The sequence below is a fragment of the Manis javanica genome, chromosome 2, assembly GCF_040802235.1.
Source record: "Manis javanica isolate MJ-LG chromosome 2, MJ_LKY, whole genome shotgun sequence".
Classification (NCBI taxonomy): Eukaryota; Metazoa; Chordata; class Mammalia; order Pholidota; family Manidae; genus Manis; species Manis javanica.
This window is the reverse complement of record NC_133157.1, coordinates 112,695,281-112,714,105: the sequence shown is the minus strand read 5'-3', so window position 1 is coordinate 112,714,105 and position 18,825 is coordinate 112,695,281. Positions and strand designations below refer to the sequence as shown.

General features: G+C 35.4%; 1 protein-coding gene across 1 annotated transcript in view; it reads left to right on the top strand.

The window, feature by feature from the left end:
• The window catches only part of LOC118970136 (ankyrin repeat domain containing 26), a 60,501-nt gene that overhangs the window by 25,711 nt on the left and 15,965 nt on the right, over positions 1-18,825 (top strand). The window contains exons 2-4 of the mRNA XM_037006026.2: positions 9,917-10,023; positions 10,960-11,021; positions 14,232-14,299. Of these exons, the coding sequence (XP_036861921.1) occupies positions 9,965-10,023; positions 10,960-11,021; positions 14,232-14,299 (189 nt within the window). The 5' untranslated portion in view covers positions 9,917-9,964. The remainder of the gene's footprint in view (positions 1-9,916; positions 10,024-10,959; positions 11,022-14,231; positions 14,300-18,825) is intronic.

Below are 18,825 nucleotides of genomic sequence, written 5' to 3'. Positions count from 1 at the left end.
CTTATTCTTGAACTCGATGTAAATGAAATCTTAACAGTATGTACTTTTAATGTGTGATTTATTTCCATTATAATAGATAATGTTTTTGAGTTTCATAAATTTTCCAACATTATTAATTGGCTGTCCTTTTTATTGCTGAGTAGTATTCCAGCGTATGAATAGACCATAACTGGTTTATGTATTCTCTTGTTGATTGACAATTGAGTTGTTTCCAGGTTTGACCCATTATGAATAATCTTTAATGAGCATTCCTGGACAAGCCATTTAGTGAACACATTTAGTTGTTTCTCTTGGGTATATACCTAGGTGCAATTCCTGGGGTATGGGGTAACTATGTTTAACTTTATTAGATATTGCCAGACAGATTTTTCAAAGAGATTATGCTTCAAACTTTCATCAGCAATATAATTCCATCCCATCCCCCAAATCTGCTGGGATTACATTGAATCTAAAGATTAAATTAGGGAGAACTGACATATAAATGATATTGAGTCTTTCATTTCCGTGAAAATTATATATCTCTTCATTATTAAATCTCCTTTTATTAACTTGGCAATATTTTGTATTTTTTAGTTTTGAGGTCTTACACATCTCTTAAATTCATCCAAAAGTATTTTAATGCTTATTTGATGCTATTATAAATGGAAACTTAAAAAAATTTACTTTTCAAATTGTGTATTACTGATATAGAGAGATACAATTGATTTTTTCTGTTTTGACTTTGTGTCCCACTATCATGTTAAACCATTTAGTTCTAGAATCTGTTGATTCCTTTGGATTTCTATGTACAAAACCATGAAAACTGTAAATGACAGTTTTAACTAATCCTTTCCAATTTTCATGTCTTTTATCTCTTTTTTTATACTTTATTGCACCAGCTAGAACCACTAGTACAATACTGAATAGAAATGGTAAGAGTGAACATGATTATTGTGTTGCCAACTTAGCAGGAGAACATTGAGTAGTCCATCATTAAGAATGATAGTAGCTCGTGCCTCATATCGAATTTACCGAGTATCATAATTCCTCCAGGTGGTGGAGATGCCTCGAGACAAGTGCTGGGCATAGAAGCCACAGGGCATAAATCTGCAAAGAAGTAAAAAGCTAACCTTTGCAAACAATATGGCTTCTCTCTCACTTACCAACTTTACATTTCCCTGTATGGCCCCGGAGGATGACTGGTTGGCCGGAGACGGGTGAGATTCCTCAAGGGAGGAACAACCTAGGACGGGCGCAGTCGCAGGGGGGCCATCAGGTGAGAATTTGGGGATCAACAGAGGTGAGGCTCAGAACCTCACCCCCCCTGCTTTGAGAGAAATCTTCTGCATCCGTGGATGTCTTGCTGCCCTTGTCTAGCCTGGATTAATACTTAGTCCATAGGCACACACCTGATCATCTGATCATCTATATTTGCCTTCTTACAGCACTAAACTATGTTTTCTACCTTTATCTTGCATCTACCTACCACTTCAGCATTTTATTAAAAATAAAAATAATAATAATAATAGGAGAAATGGGGGATCAACATATAAATCAAGTACAAAAATCAAATGAATATTCATATTTGACCTGATGGTTTATAGGTCATATTGCATGATCAAAACCGAAAGTTTCTGTGATGAATGCCCTTGTACTGTTCACCATGTAAGAATTTATTCACTCTGTAAGAATTCGTTCACCATGTAAGAACTTGTTCGTTATGCTTCAGAAGATTGGAGACTGACGAGAATTAGGGTTGAGATGGATTGGTGATTGTACATTGAGCATTGACCCCCCTATACTGAATTTTATTGTTGTTAACAACCATTTGATCAATAAATATGAGAGATGCCCTCTCAAAAAAAAAAAAAAAAAAAGAATGATAGTAGCTGCAAGCTTTTTAATAGACGTTTTTCCAAATTGAGAAAATTCCCTTGTATTACTGGTTTGCTAGTAGTTTTTATATGTGACCCAGTATTGACTTTTTTCAATAGCTTTTTCTTCATCTACTGAGTTAACTGCATATTTTGCTCTTTTATTCTGTTGATGTGGAGAATTACACATTTATTTGCTTTTTGAATGTTAAAAGTTTGTCATTCCTGTAATAAACCTCATTTTTTATTAAGGCAGCTATAGCATAATCAAATGTATTTCTTAAATAATAAGACTTAAAAGTTGAAATTACTCCTTGATCCACGGGCTGCAGAATGGACGTTGTGTTAGCAGGAATGAAAATAACACTGACCTCGCTGTGCACCTCCATCGGAGCTTTTGGGTGACCAAGTGCATTGTCAGCGAACAGTAATATTTTGAAAGGAATCTTTTTTCTGAGTAGCAGTTCTCAACAGTGAGCTTAAAGTATTTAGTAAACCATATTGTAAACAAATATACTGTCATCCAGACTTTGTTGATCCATTTTCAGAGCACAGGCAGAGTAGATTTAACCTAATTCTTAAGAACCTTAGGATTTTTGGAATGGTAAATGAACTTTGGCTTCAGATGAAAGTCACCAGCTGCATTAGCCCCTAGAAAGAGTCAGCCTGTGTCCTTTGAAACTTTGAAGCCAGGCACTAACTTCTTCCTAGCTACCAAAGTCCTTGATGTAATCTACTTCCAATCAAAGGCTGTTTTGTCTATGTTGAAAATGTATTGTTTAGTGCAGCCACCTTCATGAATTATCTTAACTAGATTTTCCGGATAACTTGCTGTAACTCCTCCATCAACGCTTGCTGCTTCACCTTGCACTTTAATGTCATGGAGATACCTTCCTTCCTTAAACCAAATGAACCAGCCTTTGCTAACTTCCAACATTTTTTCAGCAACTTCGTTACTTCTCTCAGCCTTCATAGAATTGAAGAGTTAGGGCTGTTCTCTGGATTACGTTTTGGCTTAAGCGAATGTTGTGGCTTTCTTAATATCAACAATAAGGCTGTTTTGTTTTCTTATTCAACTGTGTGTTCACTGGAGCATCACATTTAGTGTTTTCCAAGAACATTTCACACTCTCATCTTAGCAAGAGGCCTAGATTTCAGACTTTCTCAGCTTTAGACATGCCTTTCTCCCTAAGCTTAATTATTTCTAACTTTTGATTTAAAGTAAGATATGTGCAACTCTTCCTTTCACTTGAACACTCAGTGTAGAGTTATTAAATGAACTAATTTTAATATCATTGTGTCTAAGGGAATAGGGAGGCCTGAGGAGAGGCAGAGAGATGGGGAATGGCTAGTCTGTGGAGCAGTCAGAACACACATATTGATTAAGTTTGCCATCTTCTGTGGATGCATTTTGTGGTGCACCAAAACAATTACAATAGTGACCTCAAAGATCACTAATCATCACAACAAATATAAAATAATGAAAAACTTTAAAATATTGCAATAATTATGAAAATGTGACAAGAGACACAAAATGAGCAAATGCTATTGCAAAACTGGTGCCATTAGCTTGCTTGATGCAGGGTTGCCACAAACACTCAATTTCTAAAAAATGCAGTTTCCTATATACTAACAATGAACTAGCAGAAAGAGAAATCAGGAAAACAATTCTATTTACAATTGAACCTAAAAGAATAAAATACCTAGGTATAAACCTAATCAAGGAGGTAAAAGTACTACCTATACCCTGAAAACTACAAGACACTCATGAAAGAAATTAAAGAAGATACCAATAAATAAAAATACATCCCATACTCACATTGTCAAAATGGCCATCCTGCATAAAGCAATCTATAGATTCAGGGCAATCCCTAAAAAATACCAATGGCATTCTTCAATGAACTAGAGCAAATAGTTTTAAAACTCATGTGGAACAACAAAAGACCCCAAAATAGCCAAAGCAATTCTGAGAAGGAAGAATAAAACTGGGGAATTATGCTCCCCAACTTTAAGCTCTACTACAAGCCACAGAAATCAAGGTGATTTGGTACTGGCACAAGAACAGACCCACAGACCAATGGAACAGGATAGAGAACCCAAATATAAACCCACACCTATATGGCCAATTAATATATGATAAAGAAGCCATGGACATGCAATGGGGAAATAATAGCCTCTTCTACAACTGGTGTTGGCAAAACTGGACAGCTACATGTAAGAGAATGAAACTGGAATACTGTCTAACTCCATACACAAAAGTAAATTTGAAATGGCTCAAAGACCTGAATGTAAGTCATGAAGCCATAAAACTCTTAGAAGAAAACATAGGCAAAAATTTCTTGAATATAAACATGAGCAACTTTTTCCTGAACACATCTCTTCAGGCCATGGAAACAAAAGCAAAAATGAACAAGTGGTATTACATCAAACTAAAAAGCTTCTGTACAGCAAAGGACACCATCAGCAGAACAAAAAGGCATCCTACAGTATGGGAGAGTATATTTGTAAATGACATATCTAATAAAGGGTTAGCATCCAAAATATATAAAAAACTCACACACCTCAACATCCAAAAAGCAAATAACCTGATTAAAAAATGGGCAGAGGATCTGAATAGACAATTCTCCAAAGAAAACATTCAGGGGGCCAAGAGGCACATGAAAAGATGCTCTACATCACTAATCATCATCCCCTTTGTAAGCACTGGAGGTTACAATTTGAGGTTACACTATTTTATAGTATATTTTGATAAAAATTTCAAGATGATCTGTATTAATTTACAATGTAGAGTTCACATTTTATATTAATCTCAGAAATAGGATTGAATTTTTAAGTTAGAATTTATAAGTGGTTTTTAAAATAACTTTTTACATGTACCTATAGGTAATCCTATTCCCACTGGGATGTCTATAAGCCTGATGAGGTTGATCGTGGTTACAGTCAGGTTATGTATAGTGCAGACAATATTACATCTTTCTCCTCAGCATTGTTCCTTAAATATGCAAGTGATTTAGTAACTTCCATTATGCTACAAATAATCCATATAGATCAGTATTAGAAGTTTTATCGATAAGCCATTTTTATTTCTGATTCATATCTTGCCTGGAATATAATTTTAAGTAGCAACTAAAATGGAAACTAGAATAAAAACTGTTTTTTTTAAAGTAGGGTCCCAGGGTTATCATTACAATATTAAATTTTAATCACAATTGTAATGATAACCCTGAGACCCTACTTTAAAAAAAACAGTTTTTATTCTAGTTTCCATTTTAATGTTTTTAGATAAACAAAACTATCTTCTTACAATAGGACAAAACCCACAGACCATTTAGTAATAAGCAATCAAGCATCATTTGAAGCCTGTCTCTTTTAATTCAGAGCTGATTTCCTAGTGACCCATTTGAAGCAGTAGTGCCTGACGTTGACATCTGGGAACCTGACACCATTGATAGAAGAGAATCAAGCAATTTTGTACACATGGGGAGAACTTTTGTTTTTACTGGAAAGCTGTCAAAACTGTATCCCTGAAACACTAATTTCTCAAATGTTAATGTTTGCTATAAAGAAGTATTGGGCAGATAGGGAGGAAGCAAAGTTAAACAGATTTCTTTAGTACTAGACATATAAAGCACAGTTTTAAAACATTTCTCAAATATAGATCATGGAATATTTTCACTGGGACAGAGTCATTAACTTTTGGTAAAGTACATATTCTTTAGAATAATTACTGTAAAAAACACTACCCTAGAGAGAATCACTTAGGTTATTAACTCAGTAAAAATAGTTAAAGCACTTCCTACTACATTTTAAAGCTTGGAGGTATACCAAAACTACTAGAACTGATATCGGAATACAGCAAAGTTGCAGGATACAAAATTAACACACAGAAATCTGTAGCTTTCCTATACACTAACAATGAATCAATAGAAAGAGAAATCAGGAAAACAATTCCATTCACAGTAGCATCAAAAAGAATAAAATACCTAGGAATAAACCTAACCAAAGAAGTGAAAGACTCATACTCTGAAAACTACAAGTCACTCTTAAGAGAAATTAAAGGGGACACTAACAAATGGAAACTCATCCCATGCTCATGGCTAGGAAGAATTAATATCGTCAAAATGGCCATCCTGCCCAAAGCAATATACAGATTTGATGCAATCCCTCTCAAATTACCAGCAACATTCTTCAATGAATTGGAACAAATAATTCAAAAATTCATATGGAAACACCAAAGACCCCGAATAGCCAAAGCAATCCTGAAAAAGAAGAATAAAGTAGGGGAGATCTCACTCCCCAACTTCAAGCTCTACTACAAAGCCATAGTAATCAAGACAATTTGGTACTGGCACAAGAACAGAGCCACAGACCAGTGGAACAGATTAGAGACTCCAGACATTAACCCAAACATATATGGTCAATTAATATTTGATAAAGGAGCCAAGGACATACAATGGCAAAATGACAGTCTCTTCAACAGATGGTGTTGGCAAAACTGGACAGCTACATGTAGGAGAATGAAACTGGACCATTGTCTAACCCCATATACAAAGGTAAACTCAAAATGGATCAAAGACCTGAATGTAAGTCATGAAACCATTAAACTCTTGGAAAAAAACATAGGCAAAAACCTCTTAGACATAAACATGAGTGACCTCTTCTTGAACATATCTCCCCGGGCAAGGAAAACAACAGCAAAAATGAGCAAGTGGGACTACATTAAGCTGAAAAGCTTCTGTACAGCGAAAGACACCATCAATAGAACAAAAAGGAACCCTACAGTATGGGAGAATATATTTGAAAATGACAGATCCGATAAAGGCTTGACGTCCAGAATATATAAAGAGCTCACACGCCTCAACAAACAAAAAACAAATAACCCAATTAAAAAATGGGCAGAGGAACTGAACAGACAGTTCTCTAAAAAAGAAATACAGATGGCCAAGAGACACATGAAAAGATGCTCCACATCGCTAATTATCAGAGAAATGCAAATTAAAACTACAATGAGGTATCACCTCACACCAGTAAGGATAGCTGCCATACAAGAGACAAACAACAACAAATGTTGGCAAGGCTGTGGAGAAAGGGGAACCCTCCTACACTGCTGGTGGGAATGTAAATTAGTTCAACCATTGTGGAAAGCAGTTTGGAGGTTCATCAAAATGCTCAAAACAGACCTACCATTTGACCCAGGAATTCCACTCCTAGGAATTTACCCTAAGAACGCAGCAATCAAGTTTGAGAAAGACAGATGCACCCCTATGTTTATCGCAGCACTATTTACAATAGCCAAGAATTGGAAGCAACCTAAATGTCCATCGGTAGATGAATGGATAAAGAAGATGTGGTACATATACACAATGGAATACTACTCAGCCATAAGAAGTGGAAAAATCCAACCATTTGCAGCAACATGGATGGAGCTGGAGAGTATTATGCTCAGTGAAATAAGCCAAGCGGAGAAAGAGAAATACCAAATGTTTTCACTCATCTGAGGAGTATAGGAACAAAGGAAAAACTGAAGGAACAAAACAGCAGCGGAATTACAGAACCCAAAAATGGACTAACAGGTACCAAAGGGAAAGGGACTGGGGAGGATGGGTGGGCAGGGAGGGATAAGGGGGGGGAAGAAGAAGGGGGGTATTAAGATTAGCATGCATGGGGGGGAGGGAGAAAGGGGAGGGTGGGCTGCACAACACAGAGAGGACAAGTAGTGATTCTACAACATTTTGCTAAGCTGATGGACAGTAACCGTAATGTGGTTGTTAGGGGGGACCTGATATGGGGAGAGCACAGTAAACATAGTACTCTTCATGTAAGTGTAGATTAAAGATTAAAAAAAAAAAAAGAAAGAAAGAAAGAAAAGGGGGATTACTCCTTGATAGGATAAAACTATTGGTAAATCAAAGATCAACGCATGCTTTAAATATCCTTAATGTTGATCACTTAAAGGGTGTCAGATGATCAGCTATGGAGGTACTCTTTTCTGATAATATTCCTTTCTCTTAATAAAAAAAAAAAAAAAAAGCAGTCCCTGTGTGCTGACCTCCAATGAGTTCTGCACAGTGGTATAGAGGGCATGTCAAAGTGTGGGCAAAGGGTCTGTTTGTTTCTATGCAGAAGATCAAGGCCTAGCTTGGATACCCAGAAAATGAACTAAGATACGATATGAGGAGGAGCTTCCGGCATCAGCACTCTCTGGAGGACTCCTGCCTGGGGATGATCATCAAAAAGCCTCCACAGGGATCTGGGCGATGCTGCGGTCGTGGCTGCGTCCACCCCACCGTTTCCTGGACTTGCCATTGGAATGATGAGGGAGATGTCTAGGCTGGCATGTGCATACAGTGAGACAACGAATTTGACCGGATCTGTACTGTTGGAACTCAACCAGGAGTTGGGAGGGGTGCAAGGTGTAGTACTCCAAAATCTTATGACTATAGACTATCTACGGTTAAAAGGACATATGGGAGGTGAACAGATCCCAGAAATAGGCTGCTTTAATTTGTCTGATTTCTCTCAGACTGTTCAAGTACAGTTGGACAATATCCATCATATCATAGACAAATTTTCACAAATGCCTAAGGTGCCTAAATTGTTTTCTTGGCTTCACTGGAGATGGATGGTAATGATAGATTTGCTTTGTTTATGTCACCGTATTCCTATTATGTTAATATGTGTGTACAAATTAGTTAGTAGTTTAAAACCTATACATACTTAAGATACTCTACAAGAAGATATGTCAAAGAAATAATCAATCCTCCCATGTTTCCTTCATATGCTACCTCTATAGCTTTACTTCTTCCTTCCTAATTACAACCCTTAAATAGAATTCGTGCCTCATATCGAAGTTACCGAGTATCATAATTCCTCCAAGTGGTAAAGATACCTCGAGACAAGTGCTGGGCATAGAAGCCACAGGGCATAAATCTGCAAAGAAGTAAAAAGCTAACCTTTTCAAACAATATGGCTTCTCTCTCACTTACCAACTTTACATTTCCCTGTATGGCCCCGGAAGATGACTGGTTAGCCAGAGACGGGTAAGATTCCTCAAGGGAGGAACAACCTAAGACAGGCACAGTCGCAGGGGGGCCATCAGGTGAGAAATTGGGGATCAACAGAGGTGAGGCTCAGAACCTCATCCCCCCTGCTTTGAGAGAAATATTATGCATCCGTGGATGGTTTATTGCCCTTGTCTAGCTTGGATTAACACATTGTCTACAGGCACACACCTGATCATCTACAATTGCTCTCCTACAACACTAAACTATGTTTTCTACCTTTATCTTGCATCTACCTACCACTTCAGCATTTTATTAAAAATAATAATAATAATAATAATAAAGCGAGAAATGTGGGATCAACATATAAATCAAGTATAAAAATCAAATGAATATTCATATTTGACCTGATTGTTTATAGTTCATAATGCGTGATCAAAACTGAAAGTTTCTGTGATGAATGCCCTTGTACTGTTCACCATGTAAGAATTTATTCACTGTGTAAGAATTCGTTCACCATGTAAGAACTTGTTCGTTATGCTTCAGAAGATTGGAGACTGACGAGAGTTAGGCTTGAGATGGATTAATGAATATACATTGAGCATTGACCCCCCTATACTGAATTTTATTGTTGTTAACAATCATTTGATCAATAAATATGAGAGATGCCCTCTCAAAAAAAAAAAAAAAAAGCTTGGAGGTATAGAGAGATTAAGAAATAGCCCCTGCCCTCAAGAAACTCTTGGTTTAGATGGGAAGCAGTAAGGTAAGTACAGCGCACCATTGGTCAGTACTGTAATGGAAGCAAAGACTTCTTGGAAGACTTCAGCGTTTGAAGTGAGTTTTGGAGAATAACTTTGCAGGTAATTATGTTGAAGAGGTGTAGAGGACGGGCATTTCCAGAGAAAGAGCAGCAGGTGAAAACTCTAAGGGCTGAGAAGGAAGGGGCCACTTTTTATGTTCCTTCTATATTATGTGTTTAATGGCAGAGGATCTTTCATAAGTTTTTAATTCAGTTTAGAAGTATGTAATTTTGTAACATATCGTTTTTGCTGTTTACAGCGAGGCCTAACACTGCTTTTGCTTGCTGTAAGTGAAACAAATTATCAGATGGTGAAGTATTTTCTAACTGAAGGAGCAAACGTACATGCTGTTAATTGTTGTAAAAGGTACAGTATTGTTTTAAACCTTATATTGCTCTAGCATTATGACAAACACTCAGATCGGAAGATTAAATTAAGAGGAGGATTAATTGGTAATTACGTAGTGAAAAATATCAACACATCATTAGTTCATAGAAAAGCAATGATTCTGACTAGGCAGCAGTCTATACAGCAGGGTTCTTTTACAATATTGGCTGATGACATTTGCAATCTGATTTTTTTGCTCATATGATTTTTAGATTAGCTAAAGGATGGGTTTCATATTGTTTTTCTAAAGTAGAGACTCTTTAGTTTAAAGACATAATTTTGAACTTAACCCCTTTATAGTATTTTTTGACATCTACTTTACATATATTTTTCCCTAAAAGATTGTTATGCATAAAGAGGAAGTGATTTTTGTCTTTTGGATGTGTCTTTGCTTTAAGTTTCTTTCTTTAAAGGATACTGATGTTTTTAGGTTATTCCTGTGGCTGTTAATGACTATGACCAGATACTATGGGCTCATCAGTTTTTATCCTTTTTCATTTCTAGTATATTTTGATATTTTTATTTTTCATTGGTATGCTAGAAGGAAGAAAGATAGCTTTAATTCAACAAACTTTCCATTTACTGAAGACAAGTCACAGGTGGGTGATAAAGAGAAAAGAGGTGGGCTTTAGATTCTCACAAGACTGGGTGTAATGCCTAGCTTTCCTGCTTGCTAGGTGTGTGACCTTGGGAATGGTACTTATCAGCACGAGTATGTTACCTGATATGAAAAAGAGGATGACAATATATCCTTCAAGGGTGGTTGTGTATAAGTAAAATTATAGATATAGTGTTTAATTTAGTGCCTAGCACATACTGAGCATCTTAACTACAACTGTGAATATTACCATTACTAATATTATTGTTATAAGCCTGCAAATAGCTTTAATGTATCTGACCTCTGTCTTTTTGAAGTATAATATGTCAGACTAAGGAAGAAATGAAGAAATCTTCATTTAAATCCTCACCTACCTCAGGTAAGTGACCTCACCATAGTTTCTTGTCCACCAGAGGACTTAAAAGTAGCAACTTCTACTACCTAACAGCCAAGTGGGACAAAAGGCTTCCTTTTTGTTCCTTCCTTTTAGTTCCTTCCTTTTAGTTCCTTCCTTTTAGTCTTGAGGTAATTTACAAAGATGAACCCTTGAACATGTGAATGGTCAGTTCTACACAGGCAAGATTTAACTCGAAAAATGTATCAAGTTAGCTATTTAAGTAACTCAATTAATTAAGTAACTTAATTAAGGTTCCTAAGGGTGAAGTTATTTCTCTGCTATTTTAGAACAGCACTCACGCTTACTGCAGAAAGGGGAGCATCAGATACAGTCAGGCTGCTTCTTTGCAAGATATTGATGTCTTTGCTCAAGATATTTTTGGATGGACTGTAGAAACACATGCTCATCTTAGAGATTGTGATATGTAAGTATTTACATTAAAATGCTAGCTACAACTCAGCTGAGGCTTAAAATAATTTAACGGTCACTCAGTATGTAACAGGTGAGATTTCATAGTTCGGTTCAGGTAGTTTTGGAATGGCAGTGAGTTAGTCTATGTCATTAGCCAGAAACCCAGCAAAAAGCTAGACTAGCAGTAGCAGTGTGCCCAGTTCTTTATCACAGGGCTTTTTTTTCATGGTATCATTAATATAAAATGATTTTTATTATGGTATCATTAATATACATGGGCAATATTGTGGTTACTAGATTCCCCCCAACATCAAGTCCCCACCACATACCCCTATTACAGTCACCGTCCATCAGCATAGTAAGATGCTATAGAGTCACTATTTGTCTTCTCTGTGCTATACTGCTTTCCCTGTGCTCCTCCCCACCACATTATGTGTGCTAATCATAATGCCCCTTAATCACCTTATCCCTCCCTTCCCCCACCCTCCCCAGCCCCTTTCCCTTTGGTAACTGTTGGCCCATTCTTGGGTTCTGTGAGTCTGCTGCTGTTTTGTTCCTTCAGTTTTGGCTTTGTTGTTATACTCCACAGATAAGTGAAATCATTTGGTACTTGTCTTTCTCTGCCTGGCTTATTTCACTGAGCATAATACCCTCTAGCTCCATCCATGGTGCAAATGGTAGGATTTGTTTTCTTCTTGTGGCTGAATAATATTCCATTGTGTATATGTACCACATCTTCTTTATCCATTCATCTACTGATGGACACTTAGGTTGCTTCCATATCTTGGCTATTGTAAATAGTGCTGTAATAAATATAGGGGGTGTACATAAGTCTTTTTTAATCTGAGAACTTGTTTTCTTTGGGTGAAGTCCTAGGAGTGGAATTCCTGGGTCAAATGGTATTTTGATTTTAGTTTTTTAAGGAACCTCCATATTGCTTTCCACAATTGTTGAACTAATATACAGCAGTGTATGAGGGTTCCCCTTTCTCCCCATCCTCATCAGCATTTGTTGTTCCTAGTCTTTTAAATGTTGGCCATCCTAACTGGTGTGAGGTGATATCTCATTGTGTTATTAATTTGCATCTTTTCATGTGCCTGTTGGCCATCTGAATTTCTTCTTTGGAGAATTGTCTGTTCAGACCCTCTATACATTTGTTAACAGGGTTGTTTGCTTTTTGGGTGTTAAGGCATGTGGGTTCTTTATATGTTTTAGATGTTAACTCCTTGTTGGATATGTCATTTACAAATATATTCTCCCATACCTTAGGGTGCCTTTTTGTTCTACTGATGGTGTGCTTTGCTTTTTAGTTTAATGTAGTCCCATTTGTTCATTTTTGCTTTTGTTTCCCTTGTCCAAGGAGATGTGTTCAGGAAAAAGTTGCTTATGTTTATATTCAAGAGAGTTTTGCCCATTTTCTTCTAAGAATTTTATGGTTTCATGACTTACATTCAGGTCTTTGTTCCATTTTGAGTTTACTTTTGTATTTGGGGTTAGACAATAATCCAGTTCCATTCTCTTACATGTAGATGTCCATTTTTGCCAACACCAGTTGTTGAAGAGGCTGTCATTTTCCTATTTTATATGCATGGCTCCTTTATTGTATATTAATTGACCATATATGCTTGGGTTTATGTCTGGGTTCTCTATTCTGTTTCATTGACGTGTTGGTCTGTTCTTGTGCCGGTACCAAATTGTCTTGATTACTGTGACTTTGTAGTAGAACTTGAAGTTGGGGAGCATAATCCCTCCAGGTTTATTCTTCTTTCTCAGGATTGCTTTAGCTATTGGGGGTCTTTTGTGGTTCCATATTAGAGCTATTTGCTCTAGTTCATTGAAGAATGACATTGGTATTTTGATAGGGATTGCATTGATTGTAGACTGTAGATTTATTTAGATTAATTGTAGATTTTTTTGGTCAGGATGGCCATTTTGGCAATATTAATTCTTCCTCTCCATAAACAAGGGATGTATTTCCATTATTGGTATTTTCTTTAATTTCTCTGATGAGTGTCTTGTAGTTTTCAGGGTATAGGTCTTTCACTTCCTTGATTAGCCTTATTCCTAGGAATTTTATTCTTTTTGATGCAGTTGTGAATGGAATTGTTTTCTTGATTTCTCTTTCTGTTAGTTCAACATTAGTATATAGGAATGCAACAGATTTCTGTGTATTGATGTTGTATCCTGCAACTTTGCTGAATTCAGTTATTAATTCTAGCCATTCTGGAGTGTATTCTTTAGGGTTTTCTATGTACAATATCATGTCATCTATACAGCAGTCTGAATCTTAAAAGATGAAAAGGAGTCTGTCAAATATTAGAGTCAAACATTTTGCATAAATGGAAGGGTATACTCTAATAAAGGCGTGAAAGATAATAATTTTGAATCCTTACTAATGTAGCTGAAGCTTAGCATGTTGTTAAAATGGTGCAATTCTGAGGTAGAAAATAGAGTATGTTATGGCTTTATATGTTTCTACAGTATTTTTAAATTTTGTTTTGTTTCTGATCGTTTTGTTTATTCATGTTGTTGAAAGGATTTTTTAATGAATCTTTGAGATGTTTCTATGCTTTTAAGCTGGCGATTTCTAGTATTTCCCAAATATTTGTTGAAGTTGTGGACAGTTTAGAAGTACTTCCTAAATAAGTAAATATTCAGCTAAAGATTAAGCTTAATTTAAACTCTCAATTGATAAAATGTTATTTTATATTTTTATTTAAGATTATGGCTTTTATTGAACCATTCCATGTAGTTCAACTAAATATATCCATTTGTCAGCAGAACAAGACTTAGAAATTACATCAGTGGAAGAAGAAAGCCCTGATGGAAGTGAATATATCCACCCACCGGTATGTAAAATTTTTAATTTAATTTCTTGTTTTTTTTGCTATGCTTTAATATTGTAACATAGTTCAAATGAAATTACCTTTTGAATTTGCATTTCAGAGTCAATAGATCATCCCTCATTAAGAAGTCTGTAAATCAATGAGGAATGTGATAGAATATATCTCTCTCTATTCAGATCTTCCTCATACGCAAAACTGTGAGGAAATGTAGATCAAAGTAGGCAAATTAGAGTAAAAAAATAATTTAAAACTCATCACATATGAGTTACAGCAGAAGTTTCATAATTCTTAGGAAAAAGAATTGTAGGCATTTTAATATGTCCAAATATATGCTGATCTAAGGCTTACTCCAGGGTAACTGAATAGTTTAGATTTTGACTATAAAGTCAATTTTTAAGTGTAGTTTTGCTTTATTATTCTTTTAATTTATGCATTCTGAGTTGTAATTTGGGGAAAGGCCTTTCTAATTCTGAGATTCTTGAAAATTCTCAGTTCTTTTTTTTACTCTCATGGGTTCATTGTCTGCAGTTAAATTTTTGAACTGTTGGTAATTTATTCCTGTATAAAGTTTGATGTTTGGATCCAAAATTTTTTTTCATACAGTGTCAAAAGAAGATACTTGAACACAAGTATCAAAACAAACAAAATAAACTGAAGAAATACATCAGAAAGCAGGAGTAGTCAAAAGAGAGATTATCTCAACTACAACATGAAAATGAGTTGCTCCGATAGGAACAGGATGATTCTCAGAACAAAGCTGAAGATAATAAAAAGACACTACTTAACATCCTAAACCTGCTTGAGGAATCTGTATAAGAACTTCAAAGTGTTTTATGCTAATAGGAAAAAGTAAAGAATTAATCAATGGTTGTAGTCATCTCAAAGAAAGAATGAATCAAGATGAAAATAAGGAAAGAGAACAAGAAATAAGTATCTAGGAAAATAAATATTTTCAAACTTCCTGAAAGAAAATTCAAAGTAATATTTGATTATGGAAAAATGTTGAGTCTAGTGGATATAAAAAGAATATAGACTATAAATCAGCTTAAAAGCATACTTTGTATCCAGCAAAAAACTTAGACCTGGCAGGTGCTTATTTTGAAGAAAGACATTTGTGTGACTATGAAATTTTAAGAGGTTAAGTTATAAATTTTTACTGATAGTCATAATTTAGTCTTATACTGCTAAAATAATAATTTTAATCTTTGTGTCATCACATTTTAATACCATGATGAAACAGACAGGTGGAAATGCTCATACTTAAAATGAACCTCTAGATTCAATTAAGTGGATCACCTTGACAGTTATTCCACATTTCCCAGATGAGATGAAGGGCAAATGCTGTATATGTCACAGTCCTTTTCCTTCAGTAGCTTTTATACATTTTTAGTTTGTATAATTTTATTTTGATTCATGTCAATTTGAATTTGATTTGGAAACATTTTAGTATAAATCATGTATTCTTATGATCTCTAACTCTTTAAAGGTATCTACTTTCCAGTACATCATAATTTGGGACAAATGTGCTGAGGTATAGCAAAACAACACTTGATTTAATCTTCCCACTTCTATTTATAGTTTTCCTCAAACATTTTTACAAATAGTTTGCTCACAATTCTTATTTCAAGGAGAAATGTAGTTGAGAGATTATAAGACCTTGGTCTGTACATAACAAACTTACTAGACGTAAGTGTGTCCAGTACAAAGAGAACTGTAACTGTCTGTAATTGAAGCTCTTTTTCAGACTAATCGACAGCGGCAGGATTCGTGTATAGCAGGAATGGAGTGTGTTATAGGAGCCAAGGTCAGGGAGGCAGGCAGACGCCTGGTTACCGGGGGCCTGAGTCCCACTGGCATGACTTCACATTTATTCTCAGATGGGGATCTTTTGGACGGACTCGAGCAGAGGATTCAGTATGTGAGGAACTCTGAAGTCAATTTAGGTTACTAGGAAAAAAAGAGAAAACTTTTCATGAAAAATTTACCACCCAAGTCCCATTCACATGCCTATTTTTTTTTTTTTTTTTGAGACTTCACTAGGTGGTAAAGCTCTGCAAATTCTTATTGGGGGGGAGTGGATAGTGGGGCTGAATTCATTGTCTTAAGGACAGAATATTGATTAGGCAGGAGGACACACCAAATTCAATAAACAGGAATGTGTATGCATGAGGAAAAGGTGACTTGATGAATGCGGTGATGTTTTTCAAAACATCTATGTTAGAGTGATATATTATTAACATAATTTAATAATGTGGTTTACAAAAACAGAAATATCTTAAATGTCTTATTAGGTAGTTGTGAGACAACTCCAGCAACAATAGGATGACACCGTAATACAACCTAAGTTAGAGGCTTCACTAGAGGTTACATCACATTGCCATATTAATGTCCGACATAAGACATGGTACTTAAGGAAGAAATTAAATAAATTCAGTAGTCGAGTATGTATGAAATTAAACATATCAACATTTAATCTAGAGCTGATAGACAGTGTTTTAGAATATTAATTTCTGTGGATAGCTTTCTTTTATATTTTCATTATAATAAATTTATTATAATTTTACTGTCTTTATAATGTCCTTACTTCTTAAACTCTGACTTTAGTCCTGCTATTTATATTACACATTTTTTCTTACATTTACCCTCAGGTAAAGCTGAGGATTATGCATCATTCCTCACATCAGTTGAAACTTTGTCTTTTTAGTACCAAACATTGTTTTTTTTATAGATCTCACTTTGCCATGATGAGGGAAGCCAGATAAAATCAGATGATAAAGTTTAATGGAATGTTTCAGAAAATTGTCATTTTTCAAATCTTCACTGTTGTGAATGGATATAGAATCTGTGTACATTTATTTCATAGATTTCAGAATAATCTGTACAAAAGGTCATTCTATAAACCAGTTGAAATTAAATACTTCTATCATTTCCTTTCCCCTTTAGATACCCTGTAAAAATGTAAATTGTAATTATGTACAGTATGTACCCCAAAATAGAGAATTAAGAAAATCATCTACATCCAGCCATTGGACTTTCTTAAGTTTTATTGAGATACAATTTATACACCATAAAATTCATCCATTTTAAATGTCCAATTCAGTATGTCTGAGTAAATTCACAGACTTCTGTAACTGTCCCTGAAATCAAGTAGAACATTTTCATCACCCCTAAGGGAAAGCCCCATCCCTTAGCCACCACCCCCACCTCCCATCTTCCCCAGTTGCAGGCAGCCACCAGTCCACATTCTATCTCCAAGGTTTGCCTACTCTGGATATGTCATACAAGTGGAACCACAATTTGTGGTCCTTTGTGACTAGTTCTTTCACTTGACATAAAGTGTTCAGGGTTCATCATGTTACAGCACATATCAGTACTTCATTTCTTTTGTCAACAATACTCCATGGTGTGGGGTAGCCACTTACTCATAAGTTGATGGACCTTTGGGTTGTGTCCACTTGTTGACTGTTAATAACGATGCTATGAGCATTCATTTGCAAGTTACTGGGTGGACATAGGTTTTTCTTTCCCTGCCACTCGATTTTATCCTGAGTTAACTGGGCTGATCTCACCATCTCTTGACCTTTTCTCACGTGTCCTTTCTGTTTCTCAGTTTCTGACCCTCTTGCCCTAATCCTGAATTACTCAAACCTGCTCATACCTCCGTTCTCCTGAAGCTCTAACTGTTCTCATTGGCCTTTACCCTCATTGGCATTTATCATCTAGTCTGTGCAGAACAATCCATCTCCCTGCAGATACATTTTGGACATATACATTGTCTCTGTTTCCTCTACTTAAAGCAGTTGGTTTTATAGATTTCTGGAAGGATGGTAGCATGTGTTTCTCCCTTTAAATATTTCAGTTTCTATGATTAATTTTACAAAATTGATCTCTCAGAATGATTCTCACTAGATAATCATTTTATTTTTAAGACTGTTTGGTATAAAACTAATAAGAGGAAAAGAAAACTTGTGATTTAAAAATTGTGCCATACTCTAGGATAATATTATTTACTTTAGAATATCTTAAACAGATTGTTATTCTTTGAATTGTCATATGAGTACTAAAATGATTCAAATTTATTTTTATAATGCAGATTTAATTCAATTAAGGTTCTAATAAATATATTAAACTTCAGGTCTTTTTTTAACATTTAAAATTGCTCTCTGAATCATTGGCTCAAAACTAAAGAGAAAAATATGCTCTAATTATTCACATTATAGTTATTTAAAAATGTATTATTTTAATTTGCTTTAGGTAGGATGAGCACCACAAGAGAAGTTAGAGCAGTTGAGAGAGAATGATGACGCTTCATGTAGAAGGCAAATGGAACTCCGAATTAAAGATCTGGAATCTCAACTCTCCAAAAAAATTTCTCAGGAGGACTCTATTAAAACTGAACTGGAGAAATATAAACAATTCTACCTAGAAGAATTAAACATTATGGAGTCATTGGCAAATCAACTAAACAAGTATTTCAAAACAGAATCAGAGAAAATAAATTAAGCTTATTAGTTTGCCTCTAAAGCATT